This window comes from Bos grunniens, chromosome 11, assembly GCF_055505025.1.
Source record: "Bos grunniens cultivar Pamir isolate PY7600 chromosome 11, Bosgru_T2T1.0, whole genome shotgun sequence".
Classification (NCBI taxonomy): domain Eukaryota; kingdom Metazoa; phylum Chordata; class Mammalia; order Artiodactyla; family Bovidae; genus Bos; species Bos grunniens.
The window spans coordinates 45491705-45510340 of NC_141175.1; the positions used below are offsets into that span (position 1 = coordinate 45491705).

The following is an 18636-nucleotide window of genomic DNA, read 5'->3' on the forward strand; positions in this document are numbered from 1 at the left end:
TTGCAGTAATAGAAGAAAACCAGCTGTCCTATTCATACACTGAGTCTACACATATCCAAAAGCAAAAACCTGTAACAGAGCAAGTAAACAGGTCCTTTCAAAGAATAAATCAGAAGTCTTGGCAACAACCCTGTTTTCTAAACAGTAATACTCATCAGCACCAATCCCACAATTCACATACATACATTATCCTTCACTACAATCTGCTATCTCAGTTACTAAAGTTGATGTTAGCAAAAATCTCAGAAAGAACCAGGAGCCAGATTCATAAAAATCACTTATTTTCATCTTAAGTCTCTATTGCCCTCTCGGGGGGAGCCAAAGTTGAATACTGTGCCTTTTTGTTATATAAAGGTAAGGATCATAGCAACTCAAATCCAATAACAACTAATACAAAAAAGCCAAAGGAAAAAATCAACCTAAATATTAAATAAAAAATTTAAAACATTTTTCATCTCAACTGGCAAACAGTTTTAAAAATACTACTACTTAATGCTTTAATAAATGTCGCAAGACTGACAATAAAATAGACTGTAGGTCTCTACTAAATGCTGGTTCAGAGAGGCCTTTCTTCTCGCTGCCTATTCTAGCTAAAATATCACCTCTACTCCCTCACTTCCTGTACCCTTACCTTTCTTTTTTCATGTCACTTATCACTACTTGAAATTACATTTCATATCTTTTACTGTTTACACCTCGACTAGAGGTTTCTAGATACTAGAAACTAGATGAAGGCAGGGCTTTATTAGTACGGTTCTCTACTAATACACAGTTGGCATTCAAAATAACAGCTCAAAATCAATGTGAACTGGAGTACAAACTGGAAAGCAATTTGAAATGCCTAACCAGAAACTTAAAATAAGTTTATAGCCTCTGAACACAAAACCATTTCTGAATATTTATTATTAGAAATAATTCTGAGATGCAACAATTTATATATAAGTATATTCACTACAGGGTACTTATAACAGAAAAAACTAAGAGTAACCTACATGTCCAACTATAGGAGACTCTCCGGAAGGAACACGTGCACTGACACACTTGTACAAACTCCCAGCTCTCACACTTCTGACAACTGTTTCTACTAATACATTTCCTTCAAGTGGTGAGTTAAGAGTCATTATCTTATTTCTGACCATTAAAAAATTAAGAAAAAACATTTGATTTCCAAAGTTTTGCCATGTCCAATGACAAGTGACCAAAGAATCCTATAATGGTCATCAGCTATCCTTCCTATTTTCACCTAAGCTTTGATAATACAATGCCAAGAACACTTAACAAAGCCTCCCCTGCTCACTAAACCTTACACCCCACAATGAACACACAAATCCTTGAAATACCTAAACATCCACACAGTATAAGAATGAGAGCCCAATTCTTTTAATAGCTACCATAGTCCTCTGAAACAAGGCCAATTCTTCTCATCTATCTTGAGTTTAGTAGATAAAAAAATCCATAAATATGGATGGAGTTGCCAGTCAAAGACAATTCTACATACACCCCAGGGCTTTCACTATGTGGATCTTCAATGTAACTCATAAAACAGTACAGTTAATCATTTTCATAATGGAGAGCATTAGTTTTTTAGCCACAGGAGCACAGACCTCCTGTAATCCAGAAAGTTTAGGAATTTCCTAAATTTTATCTCTGCAATCAGGAAAAATCATTAGAGACAGATGAACTGTATTATAACAAAAATTGTAAACTACCAATCCATTTGACACAAGAGAATTACAGGGATGGAAATTATGGTTTACTTACTTGGAATATTTTGCAAAAACTAAGAAATATAGAAAGAATTAAAGTATACATGATCATAAATAAAATATATATCAAATTTAAAATACTGATAAATATACTGATAAAAATATATTCAAAAACCAAAGACAAAGAATATTTAAATATGAAAGTTATAGAATTTTAAAAAGAAATACCATCTGTAACCTTAATACAATTCTATTGTTTTCACTGTGTCCAGGATAGCACCTGACATCTAAGAGGTATTTAGTAAATACTTGTTGAATGTAAACATTTATTCAATTCAGGTCAGTTGCTCAGTCGTGTCTGACTCTTTGTGACTCTACTGCAGTATGCCAGGCTTCCCTGTCCATCACCAACTCCCAGAGCTTGCTCAAACTCATGTCCATCGAGTTGGTGATGCCATCCAACCATCTCATCCTCTGTTGTTCCCTTCTCCTCCTGCCTTCAATCTTTTCCAGCAAACATTTATTGAGTAAATGCAAATGCTTTACATGCAGTCTCAATAAAAGTCATTAAAATCTTGCTTTTATTATGTCTACTTTTTATGAGTGAGGAGACTGAGACTTAGAGTAGTTAAATAACCTGCTGAACGTTATGTGGCTACGTATTGAAGCTGGGATTTAAAACTCTTGTCTGTATTCTTGACCTCACTGCCCTTACGGTAAAACTGGAAAAAATAAAAAAGTACACTGAAGGCAGAATGAACTCAGTATGCATCTTGAGGTGGTTTTGTAATGGTGGAATATATTAATGATTGACACTGAGCATGAGGTAATTTCTCACATCAGTTCAGTTTAGTTCAGTTGCTCAGTCATGTCCGACTCTTTGCGACCCCATGAATCACAGCATGCCAGGCCTCCCTGTCCATCACCAACTCCTGGAGTTCACTCAAACTCATGTCCATCAAGTCGGTGATGCCATCCAGCCATCTCATCCTCTGTCGTCCCCTTCTCCTCCTGCCCCCAATCTCTCCCAGCCTCAGGGTCTTTTCTAGTGAGTCAACTCTTCGCATGAGGTGGCCAAAGTATTGGAGTTTCACCCATTGACTAAGTATATGACTAAGAATATTACAGCTCAATAGCATGAGATTACAGACTTTCAGAGGCTACCCAAGTGACTTACTGGTAGAAGACCCTGCCTGCCAATCTAGGAGTCACAGTAGACGTGGATTCTATCCCTGGTTCAGAAAGATCCCCCGGAAGAGGAAATGGCAACCCACTCCAGTATTCTTTCCTGGAGAATCCCATGGACTGATGAACCTGGTTGGCTACAGTCCATGGAGTTGCAAAGAGTAGGACATGACTGAGCAACTGAGCATGCATGCAGAGATTTTTAAAGTACAAAAAATTGCTCAATACATATCATTCATGTATAGAAACTAAACTGCAAGGAAGTCACTAGCCCTTATAAAGGGTGTTGAAAAAACAAAAACAAAACAGGAAAAATAAGAAGCAGTCACTTCTTTAGTGGTGACCAAGAACTATAAGAAATCAGAATTTCCGATACAATTCATAGTGAGTGAGCCACTCATCACCTCCTAAAAATACATTCCAACTAGCCTGCTGAAAAAGGCTAAGAACCTCTCACCTCCTGTATTTTACAGCATCTTCTTAGCTCAGCCTAATGGATCCCCTCTGAACTGACAATGAATTGCAGACATGGTCCCTACTTACCTTGTACATAGTCTCGGTTCTAATGTTACCTCTTCATCTCTGACTTGCTCCAGTTCAGTTCAGTCCCTCAGTTGTGTCCGACTCTTGGCAACCCCATGAATCACAGCACGCCAGGCCTCCCTGTCCATCACCAACTCCTGGAGTTCACTCAAATTCATGTCCATCAAGTGAGTGATGCCATCCAGCCATTTCATCCTCTGTCACCCTCTTTTCCTCCTGCCCCAATCTTCCCCAGCATCAGAGTCTTTTCCAATGAGTCAACTCTTTGCATGAGGTGGCCAAAGTATTGGAGTTTCAGCTTCAGCATCAGTCCTTCCAATGAACACCCAGGACTGATCTCCTTTAGAATGGACTGGTTGGATCTCCTTGCAGTCCAAGGGACTCTCAAGAGTCTTCTCCAACACCACACTTCAAAAGCATCAATTCTCCGGCACTCAGCTTTCTTCACAGTCCAACTCTCACATCCATACATGACCACAGGAAAAACCATAGCCTTGACTAGACGGACCTTTGTCGGCAAAGTAATGTCTCTGCTTTTGAATATGCTGTCTAGGTTGGTCATAACTTTCCTTCCAAGGAGTAAGTGTCTTTTAATTTCATGGCTGCAGTCACCATCTGCAGTGATTTTGGAGCCTAAAAAATAAGGTCTGCCACTGCTTCCACTATTTCCCCATCTACTTCCCATGAATTGATGGGACCAGATGTCATGATCTTAGTTTTCTGAATGTTGAGCTTTAAGCCAACTTTTTCACTCTCATCTTTCACATTCATCAAGAGGCTCTTTAGCTCCTCTTCACTTTCTGCCATGGGGTGGTGTCATCTGCATATCTGAGCTTATTGATATTTCTCCTGGCAATCTTGATTCCAGCTTGTGCTTCTTCCAGCCCAGCATTTCTCATGATGTACTCTGCATAGAAGTTAAATAAGCAGGGTGACAATATACAGCCTTGATGTACTCCTTTTCCTATTTGGAACCAGTCTGTTGTTCCATGTCCAGTTCTAACTGCTGCTTCCTGACCTGCATATAGGTTTCTCAAGAGGCAGGTCAGGTGGTCTGGTATTCCCATCTCTTTCAGAATTTTCCACAGTTTATTGTGATCCACACAGTCAAAGGCTTTGGCATAGTCAATAAAGCAGAAATAGATGTTTTTCTGGAACTCTCTTGCTTTTTCGATTTCCAACTCCTTGAGTACTCTTTTCCTGCTACATTTGTACCAGAAATACATCTATCCAAAACACTCTAGGACAGGTAGACAGTTAATTTAAAAAACAAGTTCAAACATGGAATGATGAAAAAGTTTTAGATACTTAAATTACTTTAGCTTTTTACAAATAATAATACAATCATTCACAGAGATATTTTCCTTTGGTATGATATAGATCTGCTGACCAGAGCTGTCAACTTGTGTAACCACACCAATAATAGACTATCTGTGATTTCCAGTTTCATTTCTTCAAAGTGGACTAAGAATTTAGTCAACTGTGAAATAATCTGCATGCAGAAGAATCATTTTAGACTGATTTTCTCAATCTTTCATACTTATCATATACACCTAATTACCTTTTTTTTTTTAGGCTACTCATCTTTATCCAATTTTCTCAAGGCATTCAACTCAATTTTCATGGAAATGAATTTTTAAAGCCCATTTCATTGGTGTACATAAAATTAATTATATCATCACAAAAATATAACTAGTATTAACAAGTTTGGGAACACAATTAAGTTTTGGTGAACAAATCATTCCACTTAGTAAGACAGAACTTATAAAGAATATACCTAAGCATTCACAGAAAGTGGTGAACACCAGCTAATCTCTCTAGGACAGAATCTAGTTAGTCAACTGTCTCTGAAACTACTCTCATAGCTTTTGTACTATAACCACATCTTTGTGTAAATTGAGAATTCCCCACTAAAGCAAAAATTCAAAAAATGCATGCCTGTGTTGTTGATATCTTTAAGCCTCCGGGCAGCTGCGTAGAGCCTGAGGCAGCCAGAGCCCTCCTCCTAGCTAAGCAGACTCTCACATTAACCACGTTCGTTTCCTGTGTCTGTCATTACATGGTAAAGGTTGGGAAGCACTGCACGAAGTTGTAAGCTATTTAAGAGAAGTGACTGTCTTTATTTTTGCATTCCCAATAATTAAAATAGTGGATATCTGATAAATTCATAGAATAAAATTAATTAAGTAAAAGAGACCCTTCATAGCCTCCCACAGTGATTACAGGTTAAACAAAATACTTCAGCCAAGGAGATAGACATGACCATTGACCTTAGCATGGGTCAGGACAGCAACAATGGGAAATGAGCCTTTAGAATAATCTTATTTACTTACACATTTCTAAGTTTTTTCTCTCCCACCAGAATGAAGCTCCAGTGAGTGTTGGGCCCTTGTCTATCTTGTTCACTTGTATCCTGATACCTAGAAAAACGCTTACCACTCAGTAGCCATGTAGCCATTTAATAAATACTTGTTAAACGTGTTGCTGTTAGAATTTCAAAGTGAGGAATTTGAAGCTCTAAGGGAAGAGATAGAGCCTACTTAACAGTTCTGCTCAAGGAAAGATGGAGTAATGATAGAAAAGCCACGCTTAAAGGCTTTCAAGTTCCTTTCAAAACATGGATGACAACTGGTGACTGCTCTATAACATACCAGGGTGGTTAAGAGCTTGAGCTCAGGCAGATCTGGGCCTAAATTCTGTTTCTGCCCCTTACTTCTGTTTCCGTCCCTTATTTAATAGCTAAGTAAACCACTCAGTCTTGTGATTTTCTATTGTGAAATAGAGATAACAGTGAGCTCCTACAATCATTTGAAGATCTTATATGAAAATGCACATGAGGACAATGCTTGGCATATTACTGTAAAACAAATGTCTGCTGTTATTGCTGTTATTACTGTTGTTGATAAGCACAAAGTACACCACATTCCACATGTGCACTAGAGATGAAGATAGGACTGTACTCCTTGAAGAGCTCCATTATTGTTACTAAGGGATACCAAAGAACCAGGTCTTTAGAGTCTGTCACCTGGTTCATATCAGGGATTTCTTTCGTTCAGACAAGTCACTAACTCTGAATGTCAGTTTCTTCTTTTTAAAATGAGCATAGTAATGGCATCTATCTTCCAGGTCTGTTGTGAATATTAAATGAGATCATGAACACAAAAGATTCACTACATCTGACATAACATGTACCCTAACATGACACTAAGCATTAACTATAGAATATACAGCTGTGCAGACATAGGTTTTTATAAGGTTTTTAATGAAAAATGCTTAAAGCTCTGCTTCATTAAAAAATGAAAACTTCTAGAATGGTGTTTGTTTCATACTCTTTTGAAATAATAGAAAACTTTCCAATTTCCCAAGGGCTTTAGGACAGTATTCAGTGAAGACACTTTTCTTCCACAAGCCTATCTATAAGAAGAAATCTTTGCTAAAGGCTTATCTCCATCTTTTCCCATATTTAGTCCAGTCATAGGTACCCCTCAGGCATTTCCATGTTTTTTCTCAGCTATTTTTTTTTTCCTGAGCACGGAAGAAATATTCCATCAGCATTTTCAGCAATTATTTTGTGCTTTCTCCTGACTCAGCAGGAAGTTTAAAAATGGGATATGGGTAACAAAACTTAGCTTGGATAACTAGGTAATGTTTCCAGTTAAAAACACAGTGAATCTTTGCAATTTTTCTAGAAATCAAACTACTCTAAAATTAAAAGTTTATTTAAACACATACTATAAATTGTTAACTTATAATTCTCATGTGTTTACCTACCTATATAGCATTTTGTTTTTTAACTTGATACTTTTGCCTCTCAAAGTCCCATACTTACTGCCCTCCCATTAAAAACTGAAGTAACTTCCAAAATGCCAAAGAGATTTAAAATCGCAATACTCTTATTACAACTGTATACTTTAAACCTCATAAACTAGAGACGAGATGACAGTAAAAGAACTGACAGAAAATCTAAATGACCAAAACATTAAACAGAGTGGTTACAGATGGCAATGATCCTACAAAGGAGGAAGTTAACTGTGAAGAAAAGGTGCCAACCACTCCCTAAACCTTACTATAATCTAGACTTTTTAATAGACACTCTAGGAAGTTCAAAGACTTTAAGGTATTTTTTCAACTGCTAAAGGCAGAAGTAATACATGACGGACAGTAAAAAAATTCAAGCATTACAAACAGATATATGTTTATCATCCTTTTATAGAAGCAAGCTGAAATCATAAAATTAGTCAACCTTGTGAAACATCTGGCCCATGTCCTTATCAGCTAAGCTGGTAGGTTTGAAAGAACATTCCACTTCAGTATGGATTAGAAAGGACAAAGGCGATGATCAGAGAGATGGAAAGGAATTCTAACAGAAGAATCTGTGTATGTGATGAGGACTAGCTCTTTACTAAAATCACCTTTCCCATATAAGTCAACTCTCGTGTTAGTATAATTGTGGACAAAAGATGCTTCCAAATAACTGAGACAATCCTAAATTTCCTAAAAAATAAAACTGAAGCCTCTAACATCAAATCCTGTTTATGCTCTAGGACTTCCCTGTAGCTCAAATGGTAAAGAATCTGCCTGCGCTGCAGGAGACCAGGGTTCGATCCCTGGGTCGGGAAGATCCTCCGGAGAAGGGAACGGCAATCCACTCCAGTATTCTTGACTGAAGAATTCCATGGACAGAGGAGCCTGGCAGGCTACAGTCTGTGGAGTCACTAAGAGTCAGACACGACTGAGCCACTGACACACACACACAGCTTTAAACTCTAGGGTACTAAATAGCAGTGTGATTAAAGTGTTTAAAGCAGTGAGCATTGTTAGTTTAATTATATAATTCACATTGTTGGAGCAGCCCTGGAGAAGTGAAGGTAGGGCAGGAAGGAAAGGCCAGAGACTATTAAAAGAAAGTTTTATGGAAGATTAAAGAGCAGGTGTAGGAGGAGGACAAAGGCCTGATATAAAACTGAGGGTGGAGGCTAGGAGGACCCTCTTCTTAAATAAAGTTAAATGAAGAAAAAGGCAAGACTTTAGGAAGACATATTTGCTTAGTATATGTGTTTAAGGGAAGATGCAAAGTGGAAATCAAGCGCTACAAGGGTTTAAGAGGAAGCATATTTTAAAGCTGAGCAAGGAAGTTGCTGGGGATAATGGAAAAGATCTATATCTTGATTATGATGGTAGTTACACGACTGTATGCATTTGTAAACTCAGAAAAATTACACTAAAAAGAATAAATTTTACTATATGTAAATTATACCCCAATCAACCTGACACTAAAAAAAGTTATTAACAACTAAAATGCTGATTAACCTTTAAAAGTTTATCACAATGTAAAAAACAAAAACAAGAATAAGCATCTTTTGTTTTAGTTCAGTTCAGTCACTCAGTCGTGTCTGACTCTTTGCGATCCCATGAATTGCAGCATGCCAGGCCTCCCTGTCCATCACCATCTCCTGGAGTTAACTCAAACTCACGTCCATTGAGTCGGTGATGCCACCCAGCCATCTCATCCTCTGTCATCCCCTTCTCCTCCTGCCCCCAATCCCTCCCAGCATCAGAGTCTTTTCCAATGAGTCAATTCTTCGCATGAGGTGGCCTAAGTATTGGAGTTTCAGCTTTCGCATCAGTCCTTCCAATGAACACCCAGGACTGATCTCCTTTAGAATGGACTGATTGGATCTCATTGCAGTCCAAGGGACTCTCAAGAGTCTTCTCCAACACCACAGTTCAAAAGCATCAATTCTTCAGCACTCAGCTTTCTTCACAGTCCAACTCGCACATCCATACATGACCACTGGAAAAACCATAGCCTTGACTAGACAGACCTTTGTTGGCAAAGTAATGTCTCTGCTTTTCAATATGCTATCTAGGTTGCTCATAACTTTCCTTCCAAGGAGTAAAGTGTCTTAATTTCAAGGCTGCAGTCACCATCTGCAGTGATTTTGGAGCCCCCAAAAATAAAGTCTGACACTATTTCCACTGTTTCCCCATCTATTTCCCATGAATTGATGGGACCAGATGCCATGATCTTCGTTTTCTGAATGTTGAACTTTAAGCCAACATTTTCACTCTCCTCTTTCACTTTCATCAAGAGGCTTTTTAGTTCCTCTTCACTTTCTGCCATAAGGGTGGTGTCATCTGCATATCTGAGGTTATTGATCTTTTGTTTACTTGAATTTATTTTTAATTGAAATACGATTTACAATGTTCTGTCAGTTTCAAGTGTACAGCAAAGTGTTCCAAGCATATATAAATTTATATATATATATATTATATATATGTCATATGTATTTTCTAATTCCATTAGAGGTTATTACAAGATACTGAATACAGTTCTCTGTGATATATAGTAGGACTTTATTTATCTATTGTACATATACTAGTGAGTATCTGCTAATCTCAAACTCCTAATTTATCCATCCCTCCCATTCTTTCCCCCTTGGTAACCCTAAGTTTGTTTTCTATGTCTGTGTATTTCTGTTTTGTAAATAAGTTCATTTGTATTTTTTTAGATCCCACATATATGTGATATCATATAATATTTGCCTCTCTATGTCTTACTTCACTGAGTATAATCTCTAGGTCTATTTATGTTACTGCAAATGGTATTACTTCATTCTTTTCTATGGCTGAGTAATATTCCGCTGTGTGTGTGCGTGTGTGTGTGTATACCATATCTCTATTCATTTCTCTGCCAACAGACACTTAGCTTGTTTACACGTCTTGGCTATTATGCATAGTGCTGCTATGAACGCTGGGATGCCAAGTTACCTTTTCAAGTTACAGTTTTCTAAGGATATGTGCCTAGGAATGGGATTGCTTGATCATATGGTAACTGTGGTGGCTCGGTGGTAAAGAATCCACGTGTCAAGCAGGGGGCATAGGTTCAATCCCTGGATTGGGAAGATCCCCTGAAGAAGGAAATGGCAACCCACTCCAATATACTTGCCCAAAAACTCCCATGGACAGAGGAACCTGACGGGCTACAGTCCATGGGGCTGCAAAAGAGTTGGACACAACTCAGTCACTAAGCAACAACAAAAACATGGTAATTCTATTTTTAGTTTTTTAAGAAACCTTCATACTGTTCTCCATAGTGGCTGTACCAGTTTACATTCCCACCAACAGTGTAGAAGGGTTTCCTTTCTCCACAGCCTCTCCAGCAATTATTATTTGCAGACTTTTCGATGATGGCCATTCTGACCAGTGTGAGGTGATACCTCAATGTAGTTTTGATTTGCAATTCTCTGATTCATGTGCCTGTTATCTGTATGTCTTTGGAGAAATGTCTATTTAGATCTTCTGCCCATTTTTTGATTGGGTTGTTTAACATTGAGCCATATGAGCTATTTGTATATTTTACAAATTAATCCCTTGCCAGTCACATCGTTTGCAACTATTTTCTCCCATTTTGAAAGTTTCTTACATGGAAACTTTTTGTTGGGTGATGGGTTTCCTTTATTGTGCAAAAGCTCTCAGTTTAATTAGGTCCAGTTTGTTTATTTTCGCTTTTAGAACAGCATCTTTTAACTATTTGGGATGTTTTACCATGTTGAAAAATCTAACCAAACTCTTTGAGGTATATAATGAAGCATGGTTTTGAAACTCTGTTCCCATCTTCCACCATTAGTGTCTCTCTTACATGGAAACTTTAGTTTGTGACATTTCTCCCATGTGACCCAGCAGCTGAGGTTCTCAGCCAGCGACAGGAGCTGCAATGTCAGGCAAAGAGACTCAGCATATGGCTTTCTCAGGGTCTTTCTTCCTGCTCTAGACATGGAGAAACAGACACATCTACCATATGCTCCACAACTAGAACACAAACTACATGGTATAAGCTTATTTATTTCTAGACTCTTATTATGCTCAAAGCTTTTTTCTCTTTGATTATCTTCCCATCCTCAGAGAAATCTTGCCTCACAGTTACCCCAAGAGCCTACTTTAATGCCAGGAAGTCTTTCCTGAGTTCCCATGCCAGTTAGAAGCTTCCACAGCACCCTATGGACTGCTTCTCATGCTGTTTCATAGGTAGCTGTTTCTGGATCCATTTCCTCTTACAAACTCAAGGCCAAAATGCTGAAGAAGGACCAAGGCTTTATTTTTTTGTAGTCCCAGCATCCAGCTAAGTTCCTGTCAGAGAGGAAGCACCCAAAAAATGTTTCTTGAATAATATCTTAAAACAGTACTTCTATCCACTTTGAAAAAAATGAACATTTAAATACAGTTTTACCTATACATTCAAGAAATCTATCTAGGGCCTACAATCCCTGCAGAGACTTCCTGGGGTCAATGCCAGGTGTAAACTTATTCCAGTCTCCTTGTGGCTCTACAATGGGGTAAGCAGAATCAGTTGTCCACATCTGATTTACAATAAGTAAAAGGAATCAGTAAAATATCCCCAAGGAATTACAGAGCAGAAAGGTTTAAGGGTATGTATGGGCCACCCATCTTATATTTTATAAAAATTCTCCCAGTACCAATCTTGCAGGTTGAGGGTTGTCCTATATTAAATAAAAGTAATAAAAATTCCCTCACATTGTACACAGATGAAGATGTGGGATATGAGAACCTCACAGATGTTATTTTTCTCATCTGATTATAAGACACAAAATGTTTACATAAAAGCTATACTTGGAGAGTATAATAATAAAATGATCTGTATTAGGCCTTGTAATACCTAAGCCAAGGTCCAAAAAAGATTCTCTGGGGCATTGGGAAGTAGGGAAGAGTAACGTTCAAAGAAATGGTGCTACTACCTATATTCATGCTATGATTTTCCCAAGGAACTTGATTCTGTGGAATGTAACCATTCCCAACTCTAGAGAGTGGTTAGAGACCCTGGTCTACTACTATTACCTAGAGTCTCTCCATGGGATGGATGTTAAAGTGGCCACATATTTGCTATTTAACTATTTCTAAAGTGAAATAACTCAGCATTCAAAAAATGAAGTTCATGGCATCCAGTCCCATCATCACTTCATGGCAAATAGATGGAGAAATAATGGAAACAGTGACAGACTATTTATTTGGGCTCCAAAATCACTGCAGATAGTGACTGCAGCCATGAAATTAAATTACGCTTGCTCCTTGGAAGGAAAGTTATGATCAACCTAGACAGCATATTAAAAAGCAGAGACATTACTTTGTCAACAAAGGTCCATCTAATCAAGGCTATGGTTTTTCCAGTAGTCATGTATGGATATGACAGTTTGACCATAAAGAAAGCTGAGCACGGAAGAACTGATGCTTTAGAAGTGTGGTATTGGAGAAGACTCTTGAGAGTCCCTTGGACTGCAAGGAGATCAAACCAGTCAATCTTAAAGGAAATCAGTCCTGAATATTCATTGGAAGAACTGATGCTGAAACTGAATTCCAATACTTTGGCCACCTGATGCAAAGAACAGACTCATTGGAAAAGACCCTGATTCTGGGAAAGATTGAAGGCAGGAGGAGAAGGGGACAACAGAGGATGAGATGGTTGGATGGCATCACCAACTTGATGGACATAGATTTGAGCAAGCTCAGGGAGTTGGTGATGGACAGGGAAGCCTGCCATGTTGCAGTCCATGGGGTCGCAAAGAGTTGGACATGACTGAGCAACTGAACTGAACTGAAAGTGAAATAATAAATAAATAACCAGAAGAGAAGGAAGATTCATAGGCCTGTGGTCAGCCTCCTTAGCCACAACCCCTTTCTGAAATCAATTTCCTGTTTAAAAAGGCATGTGAAGGAAGATAGTTCTGGGAGAATTAAAAGACTACTGAATTCATTTTGGAATCAAAAGGTAGGGAATCAAGGGTTTTAGTATTATTTGCTAAATTAGTATCAATGTATTAGTTTATATTAGTAATTCTATATATTACCATTTTAAAATTTTACAGCAAGATAAGGATGAGGTTCTTGCCACCTGTGTCCCCAGGATCATTTCCTTAAATGTCACTACCTATGATCTTTTTGTGGAATATGGGTACATCCAGGATCTCATATTATTTTCACACACACACAAAACAAGTCACTAATGGCTTTGCCATTAGCTACTGCCGACAAGTAGGAAATCTTTACCATGTTCAAAGCAAATCATCCTATGTCACATCATGGCAGATCCTTAGCCAAATTGCCTCCAATAAGTCTTTCAAAATAGATGTGCAAATGTTAGCTGCAGAATATATTGTGATTAACCTCCCAAAAACCAAATAAGAAAATCTTTATTTTTACTCAACACGGACACTGTAACTTACTCAGAATGTCTTATTATTTAAACACACATGTTCACATTTTAATGATTTTGTAGTGATAAGACTAAGAAAAGCTCTCAGTTAATTTGTAGAGCAAAACAAACAAAAAAATCTTTTGAAGCTAAATACCACAAGATATATATATTTTCCACACCAATTCTCTGACTTGATAAAACAAACAAAAAGAGTTGACCCTATATAATTCCTCCCCATACACAAATACACTCTCACCCTTTTGAGGGCTTTAAAACAAGAACAATGACAATCGTAAATCAACACAGTGATTCTGTGTTCCTATCTAAATGAAAAAGCCTTTACAGAGTATTAAGTGATAACAGGTTTTAAGCTATGATTCTAAAGAACCTGTCAGGCCCAAAACCTCCTTGAGTAGGCTCTGTGTCTTCCCGTCTCTTTTTTCTATTTCCCATCCCTCTCCATTCTTAACATGTAAGCTTAAACATTAAGCTTGGCCAAGAACAAGATACTCTTACAGATTCTCTAGAAAGCACTGTACATGGTGATGGTCCCTCCTTGCTAAACATTAACCTTAATACGCTTTTTAAAAAACTTTCCTTTCCTTAAGCAGCTAAATATCAAGATAATCTTGATTACTACATTCATTTAATTAACACCCACAAAATGGGAGCAGAGCATTATCCATGGCATAACTCCATAAAATGCATTCTTCCTCTCAGCCTAAGTCAATAAAATATGGACTCAATAGTCTTTTCAAAAAACATGTATGTCAGAGAACAGATTAGTGGTTTCCAGAGGGGAGGAAGGAGCGAAATGGGTGACAGGGATCCAGAAGTACAAGCTTTCAGTTATAAAATAAATAAGTCATGGGGATGCAAAGAAAAACATGGAGAATACAGTCAAAAACATTGTATTAACTCTGTATGGTGACAGATGTTAACTAGACTTATACTGGTAATCATTTAGCAATGCATATAAATGTTAAATTAAATTACTATGTTGTATATCTGAAACTACTAAAATGTATGTCAATTATACTTCTCTCTCTATGTATATATGTAAATTATATATATATATATAAATATATATTCATTTTAGACAGAGCTAAAATGAAGTATTCAACAAAGTAAGCAAGAGTGAGTAAGTAAAACTTGACAACATAAAATGTCAATGTCTCTCTATAAGTATACTCTCCAATCTACTATTTAGGAAAAAAGCAGTCTTATCTACAACGTTATCATCTAAATTGAGAAAGGCATTTGAGTCTATTCCCAAATGTGCTGGATCTCGTCTGATCTTGGAAGACAAGCAGGGTTGGGCCTGGTTAGTACTTGGATGGGAGAAAGGCATTTGAGGTCAGTTTTCTGGGACCAAAGAGCTAAGGAAAACTACTGAAGATCTTCTAAAAATAAATACACTAAAATGGGGTCAACAAACTTTTTCCATAAAGAGTCAGAAAGGAAATACTTTGGGTTTTGTAAACTGTATGGTCTTGATCACAAGTATTTAATTCTGCCATTGAAGTATTACAGCATTGTAATAGCCACAGACAATCTGTAAAGAGTAAGTGTGGTTGTGTTCTGATAAAACTTTATTTACAAAACAAGGTGGCCAACTCTACTCAAAAATATAGATCCTCTGTTGTAACAATGTTTTTGTGCACACCTTTGTTGCAAGCATGACATGAGAAATGTCATTCTAAATGGCTATTCTCCCACAATAATTTCTTTTTAGTTAAGAGGGTAAAGTATTACCTGCATTTAAAAAATAAAAACCTGTGTATACTATATAATGTTATTTTGAAAGGAAAATTGATCTGTATATAAACTCTATGCGCAGAGAGAAAAAAGCTTGGGGGAAAGGGAAGGGGAAAAGGGATGGAGCTGGAGGAGTATAGGGGAAGCAAAGCGAATGAATATTAACCTACAATTTCTATTCTCAGAACTATTTGCAAAAGCTGGCAGTTAACATACAGAGTATATATAAGACATACTTGTGCCCTCAAGAAACTCATGACATAGTTAAAAGAGCAAACTTGTTTTTTCCCTCTGCATTTCAAAACTGTAAACATTACAGGCATATGGGATTGTAAGCATTTCTTTTAAAAAACCTAGGCTTTATAAACAGACATTTTTAATGGAGATTTACATTTTTATAAACAAAAAGACTTCATAAAATCATATTATACCCAGAATTCTATTTTCTATTCTTTTTTTTTTTTCTATATCAACTTAGTATTTCTATCAGTAACCATGGTTCACTGCAGGGGCATAGCCTCCTGAAAGGATCTGTTGCTGGCATGATGTTTGGAATGGTGGTGCTGAACTGGAAAAGGCCCTACGTGGTTCTGACTCCTCTACTTGCTTCCTTCCCCACTGTCCAATCCCCACTCCAAGAAATCCTACTACATATCATAATCTCTCAAAATACACAAACGCAGATTTCTCTATTGGCAAAGGAGAATCTTGAATCATAAAATATAGTGAAAGTAACAAATTTTGGGTTCTTCCTTCAAGGTAGGCTCTATCATCAAAAGGTTAAGTTTGTCTAAGGAGAAAAAAAAATTCCAAGTCATCAAGAATTTAGAATAAAACCACACCTTTATCCCCAGGTATGTCATTAATCAGAAAAGTGAGGCTATATCAACGAAGAATAAATTCCAAGCAAAATATTAAGTATTTAAAGTGGAAAAATACATAATGTCTAAATTTTTTATTGTAATTTTAGGCCTGCTCCCAAACATTCTTTTTTTTTTTTAATTTAATTTTATTTTTTAACTTTACAATATTGTGTTGGTTTTGCCATATATCAAGATGAATCCGCCAGAGGTATACACGTGTTCCCTATCCTGAACCCTCCTCCCTCCTCCCTCCCCGTACCATCCCTCTGGGTTGTCCCAGTGCACCAGCCCCAAGCATACAGTATCGTGCAGCAAACCTGGACTGGCGACTCACTGAATTTATAACTAGATCCTTTTTAAAATTATATAACCTATCCAGAAGATTGCTCGAATTTTTTCAAGAGAAAATATGACTAATTCTACCACTTAAAAACAAAAAAATAAATCACAATGCATTACTAGAGCAAAGGAAATCAAAGACTAAAATATAAGACCCTAAAAAAAAAGCATGCTGTAATTGACAAGCACTACAGACAAGAGAAATTTTAACTTTAACATCAAAAATGAGAGACTCCTCAAGCTGAACTCTTAGGTGGGATTTTTTTTTTTTTTTTTGCTTTGCTTTTTTTTACCATGGGCATGTAATTCATAATTTTTAAAAGTTTAATAACTGAAAGACATTAAAGAGGTACTCTTTACCAGTAAACTATATTTAAGATTTTCTCATTTGAAAAACTATGAAGGACTCCATTAGCTTAACCCACCAGATATGGCATACCAGAGAATGTGTACATGCTTAGTTGTGTCTGACTCTTTTGCAACCCCATGAACTATAGCCCTTCAGGCTCCTCTGCCCATGGAATTTTCTAGGCAAGAATACTGAAGTGGGTTGCCATTTCCTTCTCCTGGGGGTTTTCTCGACTCAGGAATCAAACTTGAATCTCTTGCATTGGCAGGCAGATTCTTTACCACTGTGCCAGCTGGGACACATTATACAAATGAACACATACAGTTATATTCCAATAAAACTTTACCAACACAAGCAGTGCTATAGCCTTCAGACAGTAGTTTACCAAACTCCTGCTCAAAACAAACCTGTTTTTAAACCAATATTAGATTATCTCTTATTACATAACAAATAAACTATCTACATACAATTATTCCACTCCATTAAGTCTTTTCTACCTTTAGTGAAAATTGCCATAAGCAGCAGTGATCAAAATTGCTGGAAAGGAAAGAAAAGTCAATGTGTTAACCTAATCTGTCCCTCAAATAATCTCTTTGTTTAGATCAATCATTCACCTCAGGATACATGGTCTCTTGGCCTCAAAGACCAGTAGGAAGACAACACACGCATACAAACCATTACTACTGATTAGGCCAGCTAAGTACCACAGTATGATAGAAATAACCACAAACTCAGCAAAATGTTTCATAGTTTAACATATTTCCATATGTTTCCAAATAGAGTCTCATAACAAACCTATAAAGTATAGAAAGCACTTGGTATTATTCTCATTTTATATAAAGCTCAAAAGCAGTAGAGCTAGATTAGAACCTCTGAGACTATTGTACTGCATCTCTTCAGAGCAGCTTTCTTCAAGGGGGCTGATGACAGAAGTGGAGGCATTTAGACTGGGCCTCAAAGAATGAGTAGGACTAACAGGCGAAGAGCCCATAGTGTTGCAAGGAAACAACATACACAAAAGACTAGGGAAATCCTATGTGTGTGAAGGGAATGTTGGGCTGGTTCAGGAAAAGCAGGTAAGGGACATACAGTTAGAAATATGGGTTGAAAGCACGGGAAGAGCTCTGAGTAGCTGACTTCATGTCTGTACGTGACCCTAAGGACAATGAGACATTAGATGGTTTGGAGAAAGAAGGAAGAGAACGTAATGAAGCTTTTATCATGTGTCTGAACAAAAGAACTGCCTCATACTAAATCATGTTAAGTTATGAGGCAGTGTTATAGGGAGATTAGACTTTCGTAAGTTCTCTGCAGGACAGGATGGATGAGTCTAACAAAGGAAAGTGGCAGAAGGCTATCTCTGTAGTTTCAAAGTCTGAAGTGATGGTTCCCACAGGCACCCTATAGTACCCCACCCCCAAAAGTGACACCAGTGTTCTAAATTACCTTACATTTTCCTACATTTTATCTAAAACTTACCGAATCTTCCGGAGGTCTCTGGATTTTTCCCCAATCCACAGAAGGTCCCTTTTCTTGCAAAAATCTGTGAAATAGCTTCCGAAATCCATCAAGGTCTTTTTTAGTGTGCTATGAGAACAGAAGTCATTGTTATAGCTAACAGAATGCTTAGTATTTAATAAAAACAGACATACATTGTACATTTAAAATACCTTTCAGAGAAAT

The 18636-nt window shown here is 37.3% G+C and overlaps 1 protein-coding gene across 6 annotated transcripts in view; it reads right to left on the bottom strand.

Moving 5' to 3' along the window:
- The window catches only part of UGP2 (UDP-glucose pyrophosphorylase 2), a 57241-nt gene that overhangs the window by 17448 nt on the left and 21157 nt on the right, over nucleotides 1–18636 (bottom strand). For all 6 annotated transcript variants that reach the window (XM_086326357.1, XM_086326358.1, XM_086326356.1 and 3 more), the window contains exon 3: nucleotides 18433–18540. In XM_086326357.1, the coding sequence (XP_086182483.1) occupies nucleotides 18433–18540 (108 nt within the window). The remainder of the gene's footprint in view (nucleotides 1–18432; nucleotides 18541–18636) is intronic.